This window comes from Papio anubis, chromosome 8 (assembly GCF_008728515.1).
Source record: "Papio anubis isolate 15944 chromosome 8, Panubis1.0, whole genome shotgun sequence".
NCBI lineage: Eukaryota > Metazoa > Chordata > Mammalia > Primates > Cercopithecidae > Papio > Papio anubis.
The window spans coordinates 85,357,200-85,383,176 of NC_044983.1; the positions used below are offsets into that span (position 1 = coordinate 85,357,200).

General features: G+C 38.1%; 1 protein-coding gene across 5 annotated transcripts; it reads left to right on the top strand.

Moving 5' to 3' along the window:
* OSGIN2 (oxidative stress induced growth inhibitor family member 2) lies at positions 1-24,343 on the top strand. 5 transcript variants are annotated; one of them, XM_031669971.1, is made up of 7 exons: positions 1-250; positions 7,049-7,203; positions 11,579-11,715; positions 12,062-12,253; positions 16,662-16,823; positions 18,564-18,655; positions 21,998-24,343. In XM_031669971.1, the coding sequence occupies exons 2-7, from the start codon at positions 7,137-7,139 to the stop codon at positions 23,019-23,021; spliced, it is 1,674 nt and encodes a 557-aa protein (XP_031525831.1). In that variant the 5' UTR covers positions 1-250; positions 7,049-7,136; the 3' UTR covers positions 23,022-24,343. The 5 variants fall into 5 exon arrangements, with proteins under 5 accessions (XP_031525831.1, XP_031525830.1, XP_009211552.1 ...); XM_031669970.1 differs by having other exon boundaries at positions 1-153; XM_031669972.1 differs by lacking the exon at positions 1-250 and adding an exon at positions 1,105-1,429.
* Positions 24,344-25,977: the final 1,634 nt, after the last annotated feature.

A 25,977-nucleotide genomic window follows, 5' to 3' on the forward strand; every position in this document is an offset into this window, starting at 1 on the left:
CGGGCCTGAGCACCTAGATTTTCACCCAGCGTGCTGGTAATTCCTACACTTGTGTGTGTTTGAGAGACATAAAGAAGAGAGGATGACCTCTTCCCGGAAGCGGGACTTCCATAAAAGAACCGTCGGGGGCGGGTCCCGGGCACCTGTGGTTTGGTGAGTCCCCCAGGTGACTGTGATGCGGGGGTCAGGGGTGGAGGCACCCGGAAGCTCCCGCGGTCTGCACCCCAGCAGCGCGAGGAAATGCCCAAAGGTGGGTTCTCAGGCGTGGGAAGCTCGACCCTTCCTGGGGTCCTCGGCGAGGTGGCCGAGGACGCGCCTTACGCCAGGACCTCCGCCGGGCCGTCTGGGTGGCCCGAGTTCTCAGCAGCTTCTTTTCCGCTCGTCCCTCGGCCCTCGGCCCTCTCGGCGCGCACCCACCAGCCTCACCAAGTCGCACACGGAGGGGCGGCGGGGACCAGACCGAGGTCCAGGTCCCGACTGCTGCCGCTGGGGCCGCGCGGTTTGCCGGCAGACCTCGGCTCCCTGCCCGCGCAGCCTCGGCTCCGTCAGGCCCGGCCCCTCGCCCAGGCCCCGGCTCCACCAATCGCAGACTTCGCCCGCCGCCGCCGCACCTGCGAGGAGGGGCCCGCGCGCCGCCGCCGCCGTCGCAGCGTCCCCGCCCTGCTCCGCCCCTACCGCGGCGCCCGGAGATCACCCGCCTCCGGCGCCTGGCTCCCCACAGGCGAGGAGCGGAAGCCGCTATCTGGAGGCGGACTCCGGCGCCACAGAGCCGGGGCAGCCGCGGCAACGGCGAGGTGCGGGGCAGGGGCGCCCGGCAGACCCCGCGACCCCGAGCGAGCGGGCGCCCGGAGCGGGCAGCCTCGCCGGGGGAGGCGGAGGCGGCCACGGCGGCCGCGCTCGGGCGCCCCTCGCGCAGCGCTCCATGCCCGTGTGGTGCTGCCGCTGCTCCCTGGCCGGTCATTTCAGGTGACTTCCTCGCCGAGGATGGGAGGGGAACAGGCGGGGATGCAGCGCTCTCGAGCTCTTTGGCCTGGCCGGAGTCGGGACTGGGGTGGAGGGCGAGCGCCGGGACCGCAGCGTCCTACCGCCTCAGCCGTCCTGCTGGGCGTGGGGGTGGTGTGGGGTGCAGTGTGGCGGGGTCCTTGCTCCGGGGAGCCTTGCGCTGTTGTTCCCTTTTCTCGCGCTGGACCGCGCGGGTCACGGGACTGCGGGACTGGCTAGGCCCGGGCTGAGTCGGTTACGGCGAGCTGAGACTTCCCAGTAGTGCAAAGTTTTAGCGAAGGTTTCTACGAAGTGCCTACCTCCCTAAAAAAAATTATTTCTTAAAAAGTCTTCTAAATAATGTAATGAGTGGGAGGAAGGTAGGGAACTACATTTCAGTGTCATCTAGTTACAAATAGATTCTGCCTTGGTTAAGATGTTAGCCATGGTAAGTCGTGTGTGTTGTAGAAATTTAAAGAATGAGGCGATTTTACACTCACCTTATGGAGAAAGTTTTTAGGGATGATAAAAGATAATACGTTTCTAAAATAAAAGTATGTTTTCTAGATCTAGCACATTTGGTCAACACCTCAGTCATTGGTGGAAAGACCAGACATTAGAAACTGATTTTAACCCTGGGGTGAAGAATTGTTAAGCTTAGGGAATACCGTAGTACCTTGCTTTACATATACTGATGTTCCAGAATAATTCTATGTAAGACTTCTTTCCTGGTAAAATATGAAATTCTGATCAAGCGTTCCTAAATTACGGGTTTTCTAGATAGAATTTAGGTAACACATGAACTTAGATGGAAAGAAAGGTATATCATTTCTCTAAATTTTAAAAACTAATATTCAGTTACAAATATAAGCAACAAATCACAGTAGTATGTGTGACTGTCATCAGTAGAGATCATAAATATGTTTATATCACATTGCAGTTGTAAATATAGAAATGCTGTGTATACTTATTCAAAATTATAGTAACACATTACTGAATTTATTGAATGCAGTGGAGAAGCACATGTACATACATATCACGTTTACTTTTTATGACTGTTTTAATAGAATTGGTTTTCTTGTAAATCCTGTGTATATTTAAGAACAGTATTCAGAGAAGCGGTCAAGAAGCGTCATCCTGTAGTAAAAAAGATGTAAGGCACAGAGAAAGTTCGGAACTTCTTTTGTAATAGTGATAATCCAAGCTTGTCTAACCTCTCAGTGAGTTTAGAATGAGTCTCTTAAGTTGTGGATATTAAGGAAAAATAGTTTCATATAATAAACTGCTTGATTTTAACTTTTAGGTGAATTTGTTGACTACTAAGACAGCGGTTTGAGAGTATCAGATTCTCTATGGAAAGTTTTAGGAAATAGGTTCCCCTAGTGAAACTTGTTAAACTAAATAAAGCCCATGAGAAACTAGCATGCGTTTCAGAAAAATATTGAAAGCTATTTGACACCCTTTGATATACAGTGTAGAATTCATATTGTTTTGACTAACTCTGGGTGGTGAATACCATTTGCTTCCTGCTGTGCACAGAAATTTGGAGTAGGGAGTGAAAACCAAGTATTTGCTATGTTTTGGTCTTGAGGGACAGAAAGGAAAACAAGCTAGCTGCCAAAGATAAACATTATGATTAATAAACCACACTTTTTATTGCAAAATAAACAGTTCTGTTGTGTCTAAAGTTTTTTTTTTTTTTTTTTTTAATTGTTTACCAGCTCCTTCAGGAATATGTTTCTGATTTACCAATGCTATTTCTCGAGCAGTTTCAAGTCAGGAGTTCAGGTCAGCATGGCCAACGTGGTAGAAATCCCGTCTCTACTAAAAACACAAAAATTAGCTGGGCATGGCGGTGTGTGCCTGTAATCCCAGCTACTCGGGAGGTTGGGGCAGGAGAATAGCTTGAACCCAGGAGACAGGTTGCAGTGAGCTGAGATCGCACCACTGCACCCCAACTGGGCGACAGAGTGAGACTCTGTCTCAAAAAAAAAAAAAAAATACAGATTATAAAACAGATTGTGGCATCTGTATTGTCTAACATCTGAATGGATAAGTAGTGAGAGAACTGTCCTAATTTTCCAACGGAAAAATCTTCCTTTGTGTTCTGGAAGATGAAGAGTGTGACTGACTTCATTTGTGGCTTTAGAACCTTCTTTCCATGTGGTAGTATACATTTGATAAATTTTAGGATCATGGTTCCAAAGACTATAAAAATGCAGTTAGTAAAACATTTCATTTTAGTTTGAATGATCATTTAAACACGTGCTTCTGCTATAGTATGGAAAAAGTCTTTTTGTTGTCCAGATACTATGTCTACACTCTCCTTTGAAATGTTCTCTGAAACTTTGTGCTGTAATGTTTCAAAAACAAAAAATGGAAGGCCTCTAAAAGCATCTTAAATGTCAAATAGGCTTTTAACTTGCTTCCTAACAATAGAATAACTAATTTTGCATGTAAAGTGCTGTTCTTTAGTAGTTGCTAAATGTAATTGTGCATATTTTCCAATTTTAATTTGTGTCTCAAAGAAAAAGTGGATTTTTATTACTCAAAATAAGTACTTGTTCTAAATAGAATATCAAATTGGAAATCTAGAGATTAACACTGTTCATAGACTTGTGATATACTGTGCATGTACTATAAAACATGTACAGCAATACTGAGTTTACAACTTAAGCTCTGAATTTTTTAGAAAGAATAATTATTAAAAGTCTTGTTTAATTAATGTTTTATGTAAAACCAGTGAATCACACTTTCTGTTTTTTGTTTCCTTGTTTTTCTTTGTGTTAAACCACTATCAAATAGTAGGCAGGTTTACTGCAAATAGTTTATCACACAGTTTATACCAGTGGCTCCTGAAAAATCAGAGCAAATTACCTATACTGTGTAAATTTAGATAAACTAATGTGTAGGAAATTTGAATAAACTAAACTTTGGTTCTTCATTGCTTGAGGGCTGCACACGCAAAAAACTACTAGACCTAATATATAAATGCAGCGATATTGCAGGATGCAAAATCAACATACAAAAGTGAATTGTATTTCTATACATTAACATTGAACAATCTGAAAATTAACAAAGGAATTTCATTTATATAATAGCATCAAAAAAATGAAATACTTAAGAATAAATTTAATAAAAAATGCAATACTTGTACACTGAAAACTACAAAATGTTGAGAGAAATTCCATGCCTTTGCTATTGTGAATAGTGCTGCAGTGAATGTACACATGCATGTGTCTGTATAATAGAATGATTTATATTCCTTTGGGTATATATCCAGTAATGGGATTGCTGGGTGGAATGGTATTTCTGTCTTTAGGTCTTTGAGGAATCACCACACTGTCTTCCATAATGGCTGAACTAATACACTTCCCCCCAACATATAAGCATTCCCTTTTCTCTGTAACCTTGTCAGCATTTGTTATTTTTTGACTTTTTAATAGCCATTTTGACTGGTGTTAGATGGTGTCTCATTGTGGTTTTGATTTGCGTTTCTCTAATGAGTGATGTTGAAATTTTTTTCGTGATTGTTGGCTGCAGGTATGTCTTCTTTTGAGAAGTGTCTGTTCATGTCCTTTGCCCACTTTTTTATGGGGTTGTTTTTTCTTGTACATTTAAATTCCTTATAGATGCTGGATATTAGACCTTTGTTGGATGCGTAGTTTGCAAACATTTTCTCCCATTCTGTTGGTTGTCTGTTTACTCTGTTGGTAGTTTCTTTTGCCATGCAGAAGCTCTTTAGTTTAATTAGATGCCATTTGTCAATTTTTTATTGCTTTTGTTGCAATTGCCTTTGGCGTCTTCCTCATGAAACTTTGCTTGTGCCTGTGTCCTGAATGGTATTGCCTAGGTTGTCTTCCAGGGTTTATACAGTTTGGGGTTTTATATTTGAGTCTTAAATCCATCTAGGGTTACTTTTTGTATGTGGTATAATGAAGGTATCTAGTTTAGATCTTCTGCATATGGCTAACTAGTTATCCCAGCACTATGTATTGAACAGGGAATCCTTTCCCCATTGCTTATTTTTGTCATGTTTGTCAAAGATCAGATAGTTACAGGTGTGTGGTCTTATTTCTGGGTTTTCTCTTCCATTGGTCTATGTGTCTGTTTTTGTACCAGTACCATGCTGTTTTGGTTACTGTAGCCCTGTAGGATAGTCTGAAGTCAGGTAAGGTGATGCTTCCCGCTTTGTTCTTTTCACTTAGGATTGCCTCGGCTATTTAAGTTCTTTTTTGGTTTCATATGAATTTTAAAATAGTTTTTTCTAGTTCTTTGAAGAATGTCATCGGGAGTTTAATGGGAATAGCAATGTATCTATAAATTGCTTTGGGCAGTTTGTATGAATTTGTATGGCCATTTTAATGATACTGATTCTTCCTACCCATGAATATGGCATGTTTTCCCATTCGTGTTAGCTCTGATTTCTTTGAGCAGTGATTTGTGTCATCTCTGATTTCTTTGAGCAGTGGTTTGGAGGTTTCTGATCAAACTGACTTTGATCAGAAGCCTCCAAAGGTACAGGAGAACCTAACCTTTGCACATACTTTGGAGAAATATCAGGGACAGAGCAGAATATAAAACATGTGAAATGCAGTTGCCAAGAGGTGGAAGCAGGCACAGGCAAGACAGCTGATGCATCTGGATCTGATCAGAGGCAGTAGTTGGAATGAATCAGAAATCGATGGATTGAGCATATAAAACTTCCTCCCAAGGGTAGGCTTGCACTGTGAGAAGGGTTTTCCCCTAGTAGCCATGTCTGATTGGTGTCTGTTTTGGTCAAAAGAGGCTATGTAAGAGGAAACCAAATATTTGGGGTACAGGTCAAGAAAGCTCTCAGTGTGTCCTGAGTAAGTCTGCCCTATCCTAGGGTAGATTGGGAACTCTGAAGTTTATAGGGAAGTAGAAATTCCTGTCTCTGCCTGATTCTTTTCTTTGTGTCAACCTCCTCTGGGATCAGTGAGTTCAATCCTGTGAAATAACTGATCCATCCCATGCTTGTTTATCATTTGAGAGTAGTAATAAACACACCCACTAGTAGGTACTTAATTTAATACTTCCAGACATTGTGGTTGTTGCTGACTGTATGAAGATAAAATTAAGGGATTCTATTCTAAAGTAACTGTAGTATAATGCAGAACATTAGCTGTTCAGGAGATACTCCATGTATTGCATGAAAATGTGAGAATGCTAAAACTAATTTCTAGAGAGCCAATTGAGAAAGAAAAATTGGAAAATAACATTAAGATATAATTTTAATATATTTTTGAAATATATTTAATATATTTTTGGTAACATAGTGAGATCCTGTCTCTACCAAAAAATATTTTTAAAATTAGCCAAGTGTGGTGGCACACCTGTAGCCCCAGCTACTCTGGAGGCTGAAGGAAGAGGATCACATGAGCCCAGGAGGTGGAGGCTGCAGTGAGCCATGCTTGCGCCATTGCGCTCCAGCCTGGGTGACAGAGCAAGACCTTGTTTCAAAAAAAAAATATATATATATATATACACACACACACACACACACATAGTATATATATATAGTATATATGTAATACTTTTCTGAGTAAAAATGTATACACCTAATTTCTTATACCAAAATGCACAATTTATAATGTATAAATACTATAACTTTTTCTTAAAATGTGTATGACTATATATTGTCTTTAATGCACTCACCTTTTAAAAAGAAAAATGTAGAGGAGAAACTAGCCCTTTCTAGACTAGTTTCAGAGAATTATGAACTCCCCAACACAATGCTGTCTTTGATCTTGAGAGAGGCACGTGCTTATTTCATAGGGACTTGACTACAAGATACTTGTGAGAGAAAAGCAGCTATTAATATTTGGAATTTTTGAGAAAAGCAGCTATTAATATTGGGGATATTTGGCGTTCAAGTTGGTATAGGTTGACATGTAGCGAAGCTATTAATTTGAAAGCATTAGTCGGAAGGATTTTCTTTCTTTTATGAAACGATTAAAATATTTTATGTCAAAATCAACTCAGAGATTGATTTTTGTAAAGGCTATATTGACTATATCTCTTTTTATTCCCTTTTTTTAAAAAGAAACTATAGTGACACTGAAACTGAAGGAGAGATTTTTAATTCCTTAGTGCAATACTTTGGTGATAATTTGGGGCGAAAAGTTAAAGCGATGCCATTAGTTGAAGAAACTTCTTTACTGGAAGATTCATCAGTGACTTTTCCTGTGGTAATAATAGGTAAGTTATTGTATTTTATCTTTTAAAATTACATTTATGACCCTTAATACTTTTATAAATCTACAGTTAGTACAAGTTCTTAAGATTTTATTGAAAAGTGTTCTTAGGTGGTTTGATATGCTAAAAAACTAATAACCAAATCTTTGGAGAGTAATTGGTTTATCTGATTTTAGCATCTGTGTTAAAATGCAGTGTCTTTTTACTGAAGAACTGATGATATTACTACATTCTTTTAAAATACCTCCTACATTTGTATTAATTATATGACAGTGTCATGGTGATGTGATAATATTATTAGAGCTCTGAAGAGTGTTCTATGTATATTATTGGATAATACCTTACAACTTTGTAGACTTCTGATGTTGGTAGGGCAGATACAGAGAGAGAAACTGACACAGGTATTGAGTAACTTGTGCAAGTTAGTAACTGGTGCTCAATTAGCAATGACATTATAGTACTCTAAGGTGATGTTTATAATTACTTTAACCACAACATTACTATTTTATATCCTTTGTATCACCTCAACAGATAGGCATATAAGATATTAAAAATTTAACTATTAATACAATCTAGTTCAGATTTAGAAACTTTTATAATTTAGTTTTATTGCATGCATTTAATTACTTGTTATGTATATTTTTCATCTAATATACAAACGCGAGGAATTCAGACAAGGAATATAGGGTGAAGCTAACTAAGACAAAGGAGAGAGTTAAGGAATATAGGTGGCTTGGTGGCTTATGACTTCCTATGTTTCTTTGATAGTTTGTTTCAAAGTTAGTAGGAAGGGGAGAAAATTCATGTCTTCTGGCTTGTGGGAGATACTGTAAAGGAAGGAAAAGAGGAGAGCAAGATTGTTCGTCTATACTAGGTTCTATACTAGATTCTCCTCTACAGTATATGATAGAGATGACAGTTTTTGTAATAGTTCTCAACCAAGAGATATCAGGGACCATAACGTTATGTTTCATTTTCCCCCTTACGTCTAACCTTGGTTTTCTGTCCTGAATGAATGGAGGAACCCTGTCTTCTTGTGTGGCTAGGCTGTGGGAAGGTCAGAAAAGAAAAACTTAACCTTCATTTGCACCTGCCCACTCCACTCCCCACAAAACAGCCTATCCCCGTTTTGCCTCAGCTAGCTATGAGTAGCTTAACCTCATGTGTATTTATATAGTGTCATTACTGTTGACAATGGCACCACCAGCCTGAGCATAAAGAGCTAATTAATATATGTTTTCTGTTGCTGCTGTAACAAATTACCACAAACCTAGTGGCTTTAAACAATGTGAGTGTGTTATTCTACTGTTCTGTGGGTCAGGAATTCAACATGGGTCTTCCTGGGCCAAAATCAAGGTGTTGACAGGACTGTGTTGCTTTCTGGAGGCTCTAGGGAAGAATGTTTCCTTTTCCTGGCTCCCTTCTGTAGCTTCAAAATCAGCAATGTTGTTTCTTAACCTTCTTTCATTGTCATGTCCCCCTTTCACCACAACTGAGAAAAGTTCTCTATTTTTAAGGACTCTTGTGATTAGATTGGGTCTACCTGGGTAATCTAGGTTACTCTCCATCTCAGGATCCTTAGTCGTATCTACAGATTCCTTTTGCTGTGTAGTAACATTTGCAGGTTCTGGGGGATAGGTCTGGGACATCTCTGGGCGCAGTGGATCAAGCCTGTAATCCCAGAGCTTTGGGAGGCCAAGGTGGGCTGGATCACCTGAGGACAGGAGTTTGAGTCCAGCCTGGCCAACATGGTGAAACGCTGTCTCTACTAAAAGGACAAAAATTAGCCAGGTGTGGTGGCGGGCAACTGTAATCCCAGCTACTCGGGAGGCTGAGGCAGGAGAATTGCCTGAACTCAGGAGGTGGAGGTTGCAGTGAGCCAAGATGGTGAGAACTTGGGCGACAAGTGAAACTCTGTCTCAAAAAAAAAAAAAAGAGGGCTGGGCCTAGTGGTTCACACCTGTAATCCCAGCACTTTGGGAGGCCGAGGTGGGCAGATCACAAGGTCAGGAGATTGAGACCATCCTGGCTAATAGGGTGAAACCTTGTCTCAACTGAAAATATAAAAAATTAGCTGGGTGTGGTGGCGGGCGCCTGTAGTCCCAGCTACTTGGGAGGCTGAGGCAGGAGAATGGTGTGAACCCGGGAGGCGGAGGTTGCAGTGAGCTGAGATTGCGCCACTGCACTCCAGCCTAGGCAACAGAGCGAGACTGCGTCTCAAAAAAAAAAAAAGAAAGAAAGATTAGTTCTAAATATTTTTTAATTTTTCTTTCAGTCTTTAAGGCTTCCTATTCTAGTATTATAAGTTGAAATCTTCCTCTGCTTTCTCTATTTCTAGTATTCTTATGGTTTTACTTTTCTTACATCTTTGAGTATATTTTATTTGGGGTAACATATTAGGCAAGGAACAGGATTTTTGCTTTGTGGCTAGCAATTCTCTCAGTTGGATTAAATTTTTAAAAGGCAGAGATAATAAAGAAGTGGCAATCCAGAATAAAGGAATTGTTAATTCATAAATGGAAGTAGTTCAAGTAATCCAGTTTGGTTTTAGTTAAAGCATATAAACATATAGGAAGGCGATATCAGCATTTAGGACTGGAAAGATGGTTGAGACTAGAACGTGTGTAATCACCTGGCGGTTTCTTGCCTGTTGCACAGCCAAAACCAGTTCACTGAGATCATGGCATTGCAGTAAAGAGTTTGACACAAGGCCAGCCCATATGAGAGAACTGCAGTTATTCAAATTAGTCTCCTTATAAAACTCCTGATTGGTCGGGTGCAATGGCTCATACCTGTAATCCCAGCACTTAGGGAGGCCATGTTGGGTGGATCACGAGGTCAAGAGATCAAGACTGTCCTGGCCAACACGCTGAAACCCCGTCTCTACTAAAAATACAAAAATCAGCTGGGTGTGGTGGCACACGCCTCTAGTCTCAGCTACTTGGGAGGCTGAGGCAGGAGAATTGCTTGAACCCAGGAGGCAGAGGTTGCAGTGAGCTGAGATTGCACCACTGAACTCCAGCCTGGTGACAGAGCAAGACTCCATCTCAAAACAAAACAAAAAACAAAACAAAAAACGAAACAAAACTCCTGATTCCTCCTGATGGCTTGGAGGTTAGAATTTTTCAAGGATAGTTGGGTGAACAGGGGACTAGGAAATAGGGTGCTGCTGATTGGTTGGGTATGCCGTGCTAGGGTTTCGAAAATGATTCTCTAGTGCTGAGTCCAACTCTGGGTGGGGAGCCACAGGACTGGTTCAGTTGAGTCTTGGGTCTGAGTCTTGAATCTTGGGAACAGTAGAGTCAGACAGTCATCAGAAATGCAAAAGTCTGAAAAGACATTTCAAAAGGCCAACCTCAGGATCTACAATAGCGATGTTATCTGTAAGAGCAATTAGGGAAGTCACACATCTTGTGATCTCTGGCTGCGTGACTCTTCAGCAGTACAGAATTACAGACACTCTGCCTACATCTTAGCAGAATTCAGGCACCTCTCATAATCCTAACCTTGTGGCCTTTCATTAGTTTTAGAAAGGCAGTTTAATTTTGGGAAGGACTGTTATCCTTCAACTATAAATTCCTTCCTTGGTTAGCTTTGCCTATACCTAGGAATGAGTGAAGACAGCCAGCCTTTGAGGCTAGAAGCAAGATGGAGTCAGCCATGTTAGATTTCTCTCACTGTCATAATCTTTGCAAAAGTTATTTCAAATGGAGAACACTGGATAGTCAGAAACAAACTATTAAGACCTTTAGAATGGAAGGGTAACATGATGAGGATTGTGTGTTACCAAAACTTACCTGAATGGAGTATGTGAAATGATTGGAAGTGGGTGAATCTCAGGACAGAGAAACAGTAGGAGACTTGTCTTTTAGGTGAAAGTACAGGAATGAGAATAGCAAAGACAACTGACAGGATATGGGGGGCAAACTAGGTTTAGAACCAGAAACTGATTAACTTAGAAGTTTGCTAGTACCGTATTTTGAGATAGGATAGGGTTAGAAGGAGAGGGCACCTCAGTGAAGGGACTTATGAGCTTGCTTTTGAGCACATTATGTTTAAGTTATTAGTGGGCCACTCTGTCAGGTAGAGTCAAGAAATAGAATGGAAATGTGGAATATATCCTTGGGAAATAGGTCAATTTAGAGAACTGATTTTGGATGTCAGTAGCATAGAGAGTTGAAGCCTTGAGTAGATGAGATTCCCAAAAGAAAATAAGAGAGAAGGCAAAGGTAAAAATCTCATGAAATATCTGGTTTTAAGAGATTAGAAAAGGAAGAATTGGTGAGGGAAAAGAGCCATTTTCAAAGTAAGAAAAAAGCCAAGGAACGAGAGTATTAAGATGCATGACCTACCCCTTTCCACCTTTTATTTTTAATAGGAAATGGACCCTCAGGAATATGCCTTTCTTATATGTTATCAGGCTACAGACCATATTTATCATCAGAAGCAATACACCCAAATACAATCTTAAATAGTAAATTAGAAGAAGCAAGACATCTTTCCATTGTTGATCAGGTATTATTTCTTACATGTCAATTAAAAAAATTTGTTTATGCTGAAACAAGACTAGTTTTTATTTATATAAGCTTTGTTTCTTAGTTGAAACCCTTTATTCTAAATAACACCTTGTATCATTTTTATTTTAGATTCGTAAATATATTCTGAGTTACTTCTGTTTATTTTCTTGAATTTATTAGAGCAGAGTTTTCTGAATTATTTCCTAGTGGAGATTTAGTAGGTGCTCTGTGGTCAAGTTTGGGAGTACTGCTTTTTATCATTGGAGCATCATGGTAGACATTAGAATATACTATCTGGGAAATGCTGGCTTTTTTCAAACTCTGTCTTCCTTTTGTTCATTCAGGACTTAGAATACTTGTCTGAGGGCCTTGAGGGCCGATCATCCAATCCAGTTGCAGTGCTTTTCGACACACTTCTTCATCCAGATGCTGACTTTGGGTATGATTATCCATCCGTTTTGCATTGGAAATTAGAGCAACATCATTATATCCCTCACTTAGTTCTTGGTAAAGGTCCACCTGGTGGAGCTTGGCATGTGAGTATATTTTTCAGCATTTTAGTGTATGTGAATTATTTGTCTTGATAAGACCAAGTTGATTCTTAAGCATTATGATAATGTTATAAATGATGTTTATAACATTTTTATTTGAGAGAATTTTAATGCTGTTCAGTTAGTTAAATATGGGTTTATTACTAGTAGCAGTAAATCAAGCCAAATTTTATTACCGGTACAGTCTTAGAATAAGCATGTCTCTATACTCTCTTACAAGAATTATGTAGAAGACATTTCAAGAATGTTTTGTTTAATAAATATTTAAAACTCACTTATTCATTTTAGACTTTACAGAATCTCACGTAGTATTTCAAAGCAGTATCCATTATTTTCTCACATTTGCAGAATCTTAAGTGAAAAACGTAAAGGAGGTTGTATTAGTCTGCTTGTCTGCGATAACAAAATGCCATAGAATTGATGGCTTAAGCAACAGACTTCGTTCTCACAGTTCTGGAGGCTGGAAGTCCCAAGATGAAGGTTCCAGCCAGTTCAGTTTCTCATAAAGGCCCTCTTTCTGGCTTTCAGATAGCTGCCTTCTCAGTGTGTCCTCACATAGCAGAGAGAGAGAGAAATTTTCTCTTCTTATGAAGCCAGTAATCCCTTTCTGAGGGACCCACCCTCATGACCTCATCTAGCTCTAATTACCTCCCAAAGGCCCCGTCTCCAAAAGCATCACACTGGGGGTCAGGACCTCAACATAAGAATTTTGGGGGCAGATACAATTCAGTTCATAGCAGAGGTTAAACCAGAGAACCAGTGAATTAAAGATTCACTCAGTACATTTCATTAGTGGGCCAATGAGTAATAATTGTTCATCCTTCCTGTGTTCTTAGCAGTTAACACTGTGTCTAGTGTGTAGTGAGTGTTCATTGGTTATACAAATTGATGTTAAATAATTTAGTTTGCTATGTTATGAATTACAGACTTCATGGGAACTTTAATATATCACATACGAAATTTTTAGTAGAAACTTCAGTTGGCTATTCGTATATTAGTGCACTTTTGCACATCTGAAAAGTTGTTTATGTTTATAAAATGACTGTTTCAGGATATCGGGACATTCCTAGATTAAATATATCATGGGTTTCTTTTAAAATCTTTATTCTCTTTTTAATAATGAGTAGCAGCTACTAAATTATTTGTTGCTTTTAGCTTAAGTTTTATGATGTTTACTTTTTAATATCAACTTTAAGCTTAATTTATTTACAGTAAGCTGCATCCATTTAGAATGTATAATTTGATGAGTTGTGACAAATGCCTGTAACTGTGAAACCACCAATACAAGATAAGAAAGAATTCTGTCATGCCCAAACCTTAAGTGTTTATATTTGCTGTTAATTAGTAGCATTCTTTAAAAAAAAAAAAAAAAAAAAGCTGTAATGTATTTGGAGGTGGGGAGGGCATTTAGACTGCCTTCTCTGAATTCCTGAGGTTTTATTTTACTTACATTTTTCTGCTTTGAAGAATATGCAGGCAATAATTGATGTTTCATTTCTTTCACTTATGTATAAAAAAGTTAAAGTATGGATAAACCCTGATTACCAAAAACACATTTTGAGCCAGTGGTAAAAGTTAAAATATACCTAAAAGTTGCTGATTTTTTTCAGGCATGTATTCACTAGAATAGGGCTGTAAGTAAGTAATATTTCAGCTGTGTACCAGTTGTCAGTCATCACCTCTGTGAAGGTTATTGAAGGTCAAGACATAATTACTTGATCCTATCTGCATTCCATATCTTAATCTTACTGTGCTTGCCTGTAGTACTATTTATCTGTTTATGTGACCATCTCCCCTGCTATGGTTTATGTACATCCTAATTAACCTGAGTCATGGCTTAAGATGTAAACTTCTTGAGTCATCACCCCTCTCTCCTACTTATCTTCATGTAGTTCTCTGTTTCTCTTGTGATCTAGTTTCTCATCACTCTTCTCTCTTCCAAACTTTCTGTGGCCCCTTGAACCAATTTAGTGGTAAACAACTTGTTTGCTTTGCCATATCTTTAACCATTCAGTCAGATGCTGCTTCTGCTCTTTTTGTTGAAAGCTTGCTATTTCCTAAAGGTACCATTCCCACTGCAGCCCTCTGAAGTGGAGCCTATTCATTCTCCCATAGCCCCATGTCCTATCAGGTTGGCTAATAAGTTTGGTCTTCTCTTCACACCCCTATGCACTTGTGTAAAAAGCCCTGTTCCATTGAACAGGTCATGCCATTTTCTAGCTTTTCTACCATTCCAGACTGTCTCCAGACTGTGTCCATTTCTGACTTTTTTTACCATTCCAGACTGTCTCTAGTTACTGAACCTGTGGCACCTAATTCATGGTCTTCCATTATATCCCAAGTTTTATTATCACCTTGAATAATTTTACCTCTACAAACATGACACAGAACCAAGATCTTAACCTTTTAGTTTCTTGGTCTCCTCATTCTCGACGATGTTGTATTCTTCATTGGCTACTGACTCCAGTGGCTCCATTGTAGATCTTACCTCTCGTAACTACTCAACTTGTAAAAACCTAAATTCTCAAATGTCTTCCTTTCTGATCACAGTTTCCTGTTCTTCAAGCTTATCACCCAGTTATGCACACTATACATAATCTTTGAATACAGAGCATGCTCCTGGCCGTGATCTTCATATTACTTATCCAGCCCAGCTTCTATAGTCCATTGAGTTAACTATTCTCTTTCATTCCCTTAACCCATTGTCCTTCTATCACATGGGTTTGTCAGATAGGCAGTTCATCTAACTATCCACTTGATCTTTTCTTGAGCAGTCAGACCCCCAGAAAAAAATATATATATATACAACTGTGAAAATATTCTCTACTCTCAGTTGGGGCCAAAACATTACTATAAGCTTTGATATTTCCTTCTTTTCAAACCTTATCTCTTTTTTCTCTTTCATGCTCAGATAGAAGTGCTCTTGGTTCTTATTTTACAGAGAAAATGTAATCCATTAGGATTGAACTTCCACAATTTCACGCTCAAACCTAAAACTTACACATTAATGCTAATTCTTTTTTTTTATCCCGTTATAACGGAAGAGATATTACTACTATCTAAGGCTCACCTTCCAGCTACATTGTGGATCCCTATCTTCCCAAGAACATTATTTATTTGATTTTCCCCATTTCTTTTATAGCTTCAATTTATCCGCCAGCTTCTATTGGTCAGTATGTAAACATGCTGAAATTATTTCCATCTTTAAAAAAATTTTAGGTGCCAGCTGATCCTCATCCTTTGGTTTCTAACTAACTTCCTGAAAGAGTTGCCTATACATCCTCCTCCCTGCTTTGCCTTCTGCTCCTTAGCTTACTCAGTCTACCTTCTGCCACTGGTTTTCCTTTGGAACTATTTTTTCTGAAAGTCAGTAACTTCCTTTTTTGCTTAATTTGATGACGAGTCTCTAAATTTATCTTTTCTGACCTTTGCAGCTTTTGACAGTGTTAATATCTTTCTTAGATTCTCTGAATCTTCAGTCTCCTTGTTTTTCTTCCTGTTTGGTCACTCCTTTTCTGATACCGTTGTGGATTCTTGTCTTTTTTGTTGGTGTTTTTGAGACAGCGTCTCACTCTGTCACGCAGGGTGGAGTATAGTGATACAGTCATAGCTCACTGCAGCCTTGGACCCCTGAGCTCAAATGACCCTCCTGCCTTAGCCTCCCAGTGCTGGGATTGCAGGCATGTGCCACCACACCCAGCTGACTCTTATTCTTTAAAAATGTGCTTCTGTAGACCTTATCCCAAGCCTGGGTCTTTTCTTCATGCTCTTCATTCTCCCTGGGTTATCTTACCTATTTCAGTGGCTTGCATATTGATATTAATTGATTCCCAAATCAGAATTCCCAAAATCAAAACCAGCCCAGATTGCTGTTTCTCATATATTCCCTTGATTATTCTGCAGGTGTCCTGAGACTTAATGTGCCTAAAGCTAACTATCTTTATCATCAAGTTCCTTCAATTTCCTTGTCATTAAATGACATTCTTATGTAGTTACTCAAGCCAGGAACCTGAGAGTCCTCCTTGATTCTCTTTCTTCAACTCTCATTTCAAATTAATCACCAAATCTTTTTCATTTCTGATTTTTGGGTCCATCTATTTCGTTGCTAATATTGGTCACCACTGTCTTTCACCAGAATTACTGCAAACCCTTTCTAAATAGTTTTCTTATCCATTTTGTCTCCTCCAATCCATTATCCATACCAAAGCCAGACTCATCCTTCTAAATTACCTGTCTGAGATGTTACACCAATGCATAAAACTCTTCAGTTGCTCTCCATTCATCTAATATCTAGTATGTAGACTTTGTAATGTATCTCACCATAGTCCAATCTAGCCCTTACTTAGGTTTCTTATCATATTCCTCTTTTTATCTCTGACATTCTGTTCTCTAGCATGCTTTTGTTGGGGAGTCCAAGTTCATTCTCAGACTTGAAGATTCAGTAGGATTCACAGGACTCAGTAAAGATGGTGTACTTGTGGTTAAATTTTACTACAGTGAAAGGATACAGATAACAATCAGCAATGGGAAAAGTCTCACGGGGCAGAGTCCAAGTGTAAGTTTCTAGATATCCAATCATAGTAAAGTCACAGGTGTGGTGTCTAGCGATGTTTTCTGTGGGGTCAGTCATATAGGCCAGCAGCTCCCATGTGACTTACTTCTGCCTCCCAGAGCAAAAACTGATATTCACATAAATCACATTGTTACGATAAACTGTCAGGGTTACATTGGTATAGCATCGCCAAGGCCTTAGGCATGCAAAACCCATGCTCATCAGGTAGAGTATTCAAGGGCTCAGAAGTTATTTCTGAGAAGGTGGCAGCCAAGCTTGGTCCTGAAGACAGGCCGTTCTCGGTAATGTGAAAGGTTGGAACAACGCAGCCCTGCTGAGTTAATCTTATCAGGCACAAGGCTGAATTTCTTTTGTCTTCTTGAAGGACATTCATATTCGCTGTCTTTATTAAGCTGCCGCGTGAATTTTTATTTGGCCTTGAATGTTTTCCCTTTCTATTGGTACACTCCTCAGCCCATTTGTGTCCTTGAAGAACCAGATGCTTTCTGTATGCTCCTACAGTATTTCTATTTAGTTTGCATCCTGTAATACTACAGTCTCCATGACAGCTTGTCATGGCATATAGGTTACATGGGGAAGAAAGAAAGGTAGGAGAAAAGAGATCAAAGCACTAGGGCTCTCAACCAACTGGAAGAATTTGTGCAGTGGGAATAATGTTAAGAAATTGTTGTCAGAAAGTGAAATAGTGGTTTTTTAAGGTTTTAGAGTTACAGGTGACACTCTCAGGTTCCAAATAATCTCCTATAGATAACACATTCTTAACAGCTCCTTTTATGATGATTCCAGGTTCTGAACCTGGTATCAGGGCTAGCCTCCCTCAAAGCAGGGTGGCAGCTTGCTGCATTCTCTTTCTTGGGTGATTTGTATACAGTCACAAATGATGCTTCACAGGGCCTAGCACATAGTAAGTACTCTGTGAATGTCAGTCAGTTATAATAATAATAGTATGTCCTGTTTTCAAACTGGGTGTTATAGAAGCAGGGCAAGAAGTTAGGAGAAAAGAAGCTACTGCCTAAAAGAGTTGATTGAAAGAGATCATAAAGGTCAAGATATAATAGATAATTGGCCTTTGGGCTTTTCTTGCTTTGTATTGAACAAAGCAGAAATAAGTAGGTCAAAGGAGCTTGATGGCAAGCAGTGCCTTAGCAGTGGGTATGTTTCTCAGGCATCCACTGCCTATTTCTGTATCTTTAAGAAGAGATGCTGCTGTATCCACATCAGCCTAGATTTTAGAATTATAATTGATGGAGGGGGCAAAAGCTTTGTTGCTAATTTTTAAAAAAAGTTAATATTAAAATGAAAAGCCATCTAAAATTTTGGAACTTAATGAACATTTTTCCTTTTGTTCAAAAAGTGAATATAGTGAATTTTTGTTTCCCTGACATAATATTGTACATCTGAATTATGTTGATCATAGACCAAAGTTATCAACATTGTGTAGGCATTGGGTAATATTGTAAATCTGTTTTCTAAATGTGTAACTATATGAAAGAAGGTTGTTGGGATAATATCAAATGATGAAGGCATATGAAAGTTTATTGGAGTAATGTTTTTGAGGTAAGTTATCCAACCATTTAGGACTGTGGGAGCGTACCTTATCCAGAGTCATAATTATTGTAAATGAGATGGATTTGGTTAAAAAATAGACAAACAAACAACAACAACAAAAATGTTACTTCTTGTTTTTTGATTGTACTTTTTTTTCCCCTTTAACTCTAATAGAATATGGAAGGCTCCATGTTGACAATCAGCTTTGGAAGTTGGATGGAGCTACCTGGACTTAAATTTAAGGACTGGGTATCAAGTAAACGAAGGTAAAGATTAAACTGTATTAAAATTCTTTGGTGTACATTGAAAAAGAGAATGTGGAAAAATTTCAAAATATTTGTGATTTTGTCGTGGCTGAAGAATATAAATGTACATGTCTTTCAAATAAAAATGTGTCCTTGAAGCAGTGATTATAATATGCTAGTTTTCATTTAGAGATGTTATAAAACTAAGCACAGAGGTAAGGGATTATTGCAGATTGGTTTCCTGTGACTTTTTGTTAATCATGGATTTATCTACTCTTTTGTTAAATCACTCTCTGTTTAGTTACTTTCTCATCCATCCATATATTATTTTTCATACTTTATGAGTTGATATATAACTTTATGCATATTTCTTATATGAATACCTAAACTCTGCATACCTAAAGTGTTTGACTTTTAGGGTAAAGACTGTATATTGTGTGATTGATAATTTAAAATTATGGATAAACTAGAATCTGGCTTATGGATAGCTAATTGGGTATGAAGGGACATATTTAAAAAAAAAAAAAGTATAAGAGTAGAACTGAGGGCCTGGCACAGTGGCAGCATTTTGGGAGGCTGAGGTGGGAGGATCACCTGAGGTCAGTTCGAGACCAGCCTAACCAACATGGTGAAACCCCGTCTCTACTAAAAACACAAAATTAGCGGGGCGTGGTGGCACATGCCTGTAATCCCAGCTACTCAGGAGGCTAAGGCAGGAGAACTGCTTGAATCCGGGAGGCAGAGGTTGCAGTGAGCTGAAATCACGCCACTGCACTCCAGCCTGAGCAACAGAGCAAGACTCTGTCTCAAATTTAAAAAAAAGTAGAACTGAGAAGAAATCTCATCTTGGAAAATTATAAATTTATTTATTTTAAGGGAAAGATCCCAAAATTTAAAAAGAAATATGAAAATTCTATCAATCATTTTCAAGGATAGTAAATATTAGAGAAGAATTACTAATACAGAGAATCTACTCTAATTTGACTACTCACAAAAACAATAAGTGAAGCAAGAAGTCACGTAACCTTTGTTAGAACAGGGATGTAACATTTGAGAACTTCAATTCCTGCTAGATAACAACCATGTTAATTCATAGAAATTTTCCTTAATTTGAGGAAATTCAGAGAGAGCAAATTTATATCATCATGGGTAATTGAGATTAAACCTTTCAAAAAATTCATTTTAGATTTTTCAAAAGAATTGTATATGGGTTTGAAACTTGAAGTAAAATTAGGCAGGTTGTACAGTTCTTGATCTTCGTAAGTTGGCAAGTGAAATTGCTTAACACATTCTTCACTTTGTAAAAGGGTAAGAAAGAGAAAGTTTTATGATTTATGTACCAGAAGCATTTACTTTTCTAAATTATGAATATTGTGTTGAAGTAATATGTGCAGATGAATTTTGTGATAAATTTAGGTTTAGTTGCTGCCTTTGCATAGTGTTGAGAGAAGACTCGTAGGTCTCTAGAGATTGGTGGAGTTTGAGTTCTGACTCTGTGACTTCTAGTGTTGTGATCCTGAACAAATAAACTAGTCAGTTTTCCATTCTGTAAAATGGAGATGATAATACAGCCATGTATTGCTTAATGATGGTGATACGTTCTGAGAATTGAGTCATTAGGTGATTTCATTGGGCAAACATCATAAAGTGTACTTACACAAACCTCCATGGTATAGCCTGCTATACACTTAGGCTGCAGGATATATCCTGTTGCTCCTAGGCTACAACCCAGTACAGCATGTTGCTGTACTGAATACTGTAGGCAGTTGTAACACAATTGTGTTTTTGTATCTAAATATAGAAAAAGTACAGCAAAAATATGATATAAAAGATTAAAAATGGTATACCTGTATGAGGTGCCATACCAAAAATGGTATACCTGTATAAGGGCACTTACCATGAATGGAGCTTGGAGGGCCGGAAGTTGCTTTGGGTGAGTCAGTCAGTGGTGAGTGAATGTGAAGGCCTAGCACATTACTGTACACTAAGGTACACTTTATAAACACTGTACACTTAGGGTACACTGAATTTATTTTTAAAAAAGTAATTGTACCACAACTTTAAGATGGCTATGATGTCACTAAGCTGTAGGAGTTTTTCAGCTCCTTTATAATCCTTTATGGGACCATTGTTGTGTATGCTGTCCTTTGTTGATTGAATTATGTGACACATGACTGAAGAAGTAAAAATCGAAAGTTAATACTAACTCTTAATTATAATTATTAAATTTTAAAAGAAAAATTTTTGCGAACTTCCCATTACAAGTTACAAACAGTCCCTGATTAATCATGGTTTGACTTAAGGTTTTTAGACTTTAAGGTGGTGCCAAAGTGATGTGCATTTTATACAAACTATACTTTGGGTACCAATACAGCTATTTTGTTTTTCACTTTCAGTATAGAATTCAGTAAGTCACATGAGATATTCAACACTTTATTATAAAATAGGCCTATTGTTAGATGATTTTGCCCAACTGTAGGCTAGTGTAAGTGCTCTGAGCACATTTAAGGCAAGCTAGGCTAAGCTTTGATGTTCAGTAAGCTAGTTATTAAATGCATTTTTGACTTAAAATATTTTCAGCTTACATGATTGGTCTTTCAGGATAAACCCCATTGTAAATTGAGGAGCATCCACATCATGAATTATGTCAAGTAATTTGTTTCTTATCTCTGATTGGGGCAGGGGATTTTGCTTGTTGCTTTGAACTTTGGAAAATGACATATAGACTAATGCAAGTTTTTCATAAAGAACAGTTATGTTTTAGCTCTGCTTATGAGTAGGAAAACACATAGAGTGAAATGTCATCTATTATTTACCTAGATGTAAGATGACTTTGTTTAGCAAAAGACAGATCTGAATTATTTTCAGTTATTAGGAAAACAGCAGTGTATTAAAATTCATTTCAAGATGGTATATTTAATTTTAAGAAGCATAGATATTACAGTTAGACCTGCTCAGTGATTGTCATGAAAATAATTCAGTTGATAGTTATAGATTATAATTGTGAGATAAAGTAGTCCAATTTTCAAATATCCACATTTTAATACCTTCATTTAATGAAAGTTTATCAAGCAGTGTGTTTGAACAGACACTATTCATGGTATTGGGGAAACAAATGCATTAAATATAGTCTCTGCTCTCATGGAACTACTTCTTTTACTAAAAGTAATTCATGAAGATTTTTTACTAAAAATAGAATTTTTTTTTTTTTTTAAGTGTTAGGATAATGTATAGCTAAGACAGTCCAGCGGAATTAAAAAACTATAAAAGCTTACTAGGTAGATAATAATCATCTAGGTAGATAATAATCATGTAAACTGAAAGTAGTATCCTTATAGGATATTTTTCCTTTTCCTTTTTTAGGAACCTAAAAGGGGATCGAGTTATGCCAGAGGAAATAGCTCGCTACTATAAACATTATGTAAAAGTCATGGGTCTTCAGAAGAATTTCAGAGAGAATACTTACATAACTTCCGTATCAAGACTCTACAGAGATCAAGATGATGATGATAGTCAAGACAGAGATATTTCAACAAAGATAGAGAAGTCAAACTTTATCAAGAGAAACTGGGAAATTAGGGGTTATCAGCGAATAGCTGATGGTTCTCATGTTCCCTTCTGCCTCTTTGCTGAGAATGTAGCACTGGCAACTGGAACGTTGGATTCTCCTGCCCATCTGGAAATTGAAGGGGAAGATTTTCCTTTTGTGTTTCATTCAATGCCTGAATTTGGAGCTGCTATAAACAAAGGAAAGTTGCGTGGCAAAGTGGATCCAGTGTTAATTGTAGGTTCTGGGCTTACTGCTGCTGATGCAGTACTGTGTGCTTACAATAGTAATATCCCCGTGATTCATGTGTTTCGCAGACGAGTAACTGATCCAAGCTTAATTTTCAAACAGCTTCCCAAAAAGCTGTATCCTGAATATCATAAAGTTTATCATATGATGTGTACTCAGTCATACTCTGTAGACTCAAGTCTTTTATCTGATTATACCAGCTTTCCTGAGCACCATGTGCTTTCCTTTAAGTCGGACATGAAATGTGTTCTCCAAAGCATTTCTGGATTGAAGAAAATATTTAAGCTGTCTGCAGCAGTAGTATTGATAGGTTCTCATCCTAATCTGTCTTTTCTGAAGGATCAAGGGTGTTACCTAGGCCATAAGTCAAGCCAACCAATCACATGTAAGGGTAATCCTGTGGAAATAGATACATTCACCTATGAGTGTATAAAAGAAGCCAACCTTTTTGCATTGGGTCCTTTGGTTGGAGACAATTTTGTTCGATTTTTAAAGGGAGGGGCACTGGGTGTTACACGCTGTTTAGCTACAAGACAGAAGAAAAAGCAGCATTTGTTTGTTGAAAGAGGAGGAGGAGATGGGATAGCTTAAAGCAAGTTTACAAGTAATTAAAATGGACAGTTTGCTGTTAAAGATTTTTAATAGTGGTTTTGCAGTGTGCTGGCTTGAATTTTCTGGACTTAACTGAAGGAGAGCCTCAAACTATAGTAACTTCATTTTTAAAAGTTACTAGAATTTGGTATCTTGATTTATATTGTAATGTTTCAAAGGTGTCAGTGTCAGACAAATAGAAACACTGCCAACTTGGTGTATCTTAAGCTTTCACTTAACTAAAACATTCTTTTCTTCCAAAACTTATTTTTCGTGATCGTTTTTGGTTATTTATTATACTCGATTCCAAAATAGTACAGCCTTGAATCTATAAAACTGTGCAGTCATTATGCCAGAAATTATCTTAAATATATAATGGGCCACCTTGCTGTTCAAAGGGTGGTGCAAGGTCCTGCAGCATCTTCTTCATCTGTAGCTTGTTAGAAATGGGCCCTACAGCTTACTTCCTGCATTTTAACAAGATCCCCAAGGGATATGTATGCTCATAAAAATTTGAGACACACTGTGTGTTAAATGAAAATGATATAAGGTATGTATACTGGGGGTGGGGTGAGGGTAGGAGGCATTTACAACTCAGATTTTATTTATTTTGAAATTATCAATTGTATAAATCTAATTTATTACCAAATAGGGTCTTTTAAAAAATATTTTTATTGTTGAAACCTTGACAGGTACTTCATATTCTAATAATTTCAACAGTCCAATAATGTGTTATACACTTTGACATCCAAGAACTCACCAAGATATTTTTCAGAGATTTATTCTAGATTTAACTATCATAGCATTTAACGAGTCTGATTTGTAGTTCAATAAATTGTGGGTTGAACTACTTATCCCTGTGTGAACACTGAATTACTTTCTGTCACTGAAACTAAGGTATTTGGGTGTGGTAAGTACTTCTAAAATTGTTATACTGTTTGGGCACTGTCTGAATTATTAAAGGTTAAAATAAAAATAAAGTCAACATTTTTCTTTTCCATTCCAAAGGTGTACTTAGAGATCTATAATAGTATTCATTGGAGATGACATAGCAGCTCATATCATGGTTTATTGGATTTATGTGTTCTAATTATCTTTATATAAGTGTGTTTACTGTCTGTGTTTTCACACAAACCGCTAGAATTTTTAATGTTAAGACAAAAACATCTTCTGAAGTTCTCCATTGCAAATTGAATTTTTCAGTCATTTTCTCTCTTTTTTATTTTTTGGTACAATTACTTCATCTGGAATGTCTTCGTTGAACTTCTCGTTATTCTGTTTTTCTTAGAATTAAAAGTGGATTACGTGTGTTTTTCTGTTCATTTTATTGCAGTATTAAATGCTTAGCTTATTACGACCATAATTCACTATACAAATATTACTGTATAGAATATATTTGCGTCAACTAATTGCTTCAGATGAATTCTTCGACTCTTGATAACATCACACCTAATTTAACTTGATTTTACAAGCTGTACAATCCAGTTTTAGTTTTCTATTGTGATAACTTTTTTCAAACCAGTTTCACATCTTAATGAAATAACATTCTCTGACTGCACTTGCTTCAGTACTCTCTTGCTTGCCTGTTTTTGACCTCTGCATGAGTTGGATTAGATGTTTTTCTTACTGTCACTTCTAAATAGAAAATGACAGTGTTATAAAAAAGGGAAGGATAAAACCTTTGACATCCCCTTGTGTCTCAAAAGTCCACACTTATTCAAACAATGGCTTTTTTGTGATGAGGGTATTTGTTAAAAAAAAAAAAAAAAAGAGACTTCGAGAAAAATAAAGGTTCAGTGGAGCTGCAGATAAACCTGGTGAATCATTTCATCTTTGGTAATCTCCCATTTCCTGAGTTCTTCCTCAATCCAGGCTGTCCTGTATGGTATATAACATTCAGGCATTTTCTCTGATGTACTATACTTTCATACTCTATAAATTTCTGTCCCATAATTCCAACACTTTACATTTTTACTTTAGTATCGACTAGCTATTCATGGAAGGGAAAAATCACTAGATACTTGTCTAGTTATAGCATGATGTGAGCATCTGCTCCTTATCCCTCGATGCCTGGCTTGGTGTCTGGCAAACAGTCCATAATTAGCAGATGTTGAAAGACTGTTTACAAAGCAGAATTTATTTGGGGATTTAAAGTGCAATGATACAACAAAAAGATTTAATTACAGCTTCCAGTGTTTTGAGTATGTGAACCATATCCAACTACTTTTTTGAAAATCTAAAGTTTTATGTAATACATTGCTGTGGCATCAAATTTTAGTTGGTTGTATTAGTCAATAGGAAGTGGTGGAAAATTTCTAAATAAATTCAGCTATTAAATAAAAGCAACTTCCACTAAATCTCAGCATTTGGAACACTGGAGAACCCAGAATGGAACAAAATTAGACTGAATGTAAATGTCATTTAAAAATCTTAACAGGCTGGGCACAGTGGCTCACGTCTGTAATCCCAAAACTTTGGGAGGCTGAGGCAGGTGGATCACCTGAGGTTAGGAGTTCAAGACCAGCCCTGCCAACATGGTGAAACCTCATCTCTACTAAAAATACAAAAGTTAGCTGGGCGTGATGGTGGGTGCCTGTAGTCCCAGCTACTTGGGAGGTGAGGCACAAGAATTGCTTGAACCTGGGAAGCAGAGGTTGCAGTGAGCTGAGACTGCACCACTGTACTCCAGCCTGGGCCTCAGAGTGGAACTATCTGAAAAAAAAAATACTAAAAATCTAACTCAGTTACAAAGGCTGCTTGTTGCATAGAGCCATTTTGATCTGATCATACAGTCTTTTAAGTTGTGTACATTCCTTGGTGTGGGGGGATAAAGGGTCCGAGTCCCCTAAGGCTAGTCTGAAGAGTATGTGAAGTAAGGATTAAAGAGATACCCTGATTATTTTGAACAACCCCCTCTCTGCCCCCCGCATGCAGGTTATTCAAGAGAAATGGTGTC

What these genes read in the sequence shown, in the direction of transcription:
- OSGIN2 (XM_031669971.1), top strand. Translation starts at nt 7,137, where the DNA reads ATGCCATTAGTTGAAGAAACTTCTTTACTGGAAGATTCATCAGTGACT. An exon ending in TTTTCCTGTGGTAATAATAG is followed by an intron (nt 7,204 to 11,578) that starts GTAAGTTATTGT and finishes TATTTTTAATAG; the next exon opens with GAAATGGACCCTCAGGAATA. An exon ending in TGGGTATCAAGTAAACGAAG is followed by an intron (nt 18,656 to 21,997) that starts GTAAAGATTAAA and finishes TTCCTTTTTTAG; the next exon opens with GAACCTAAAAGGGGATCGAG.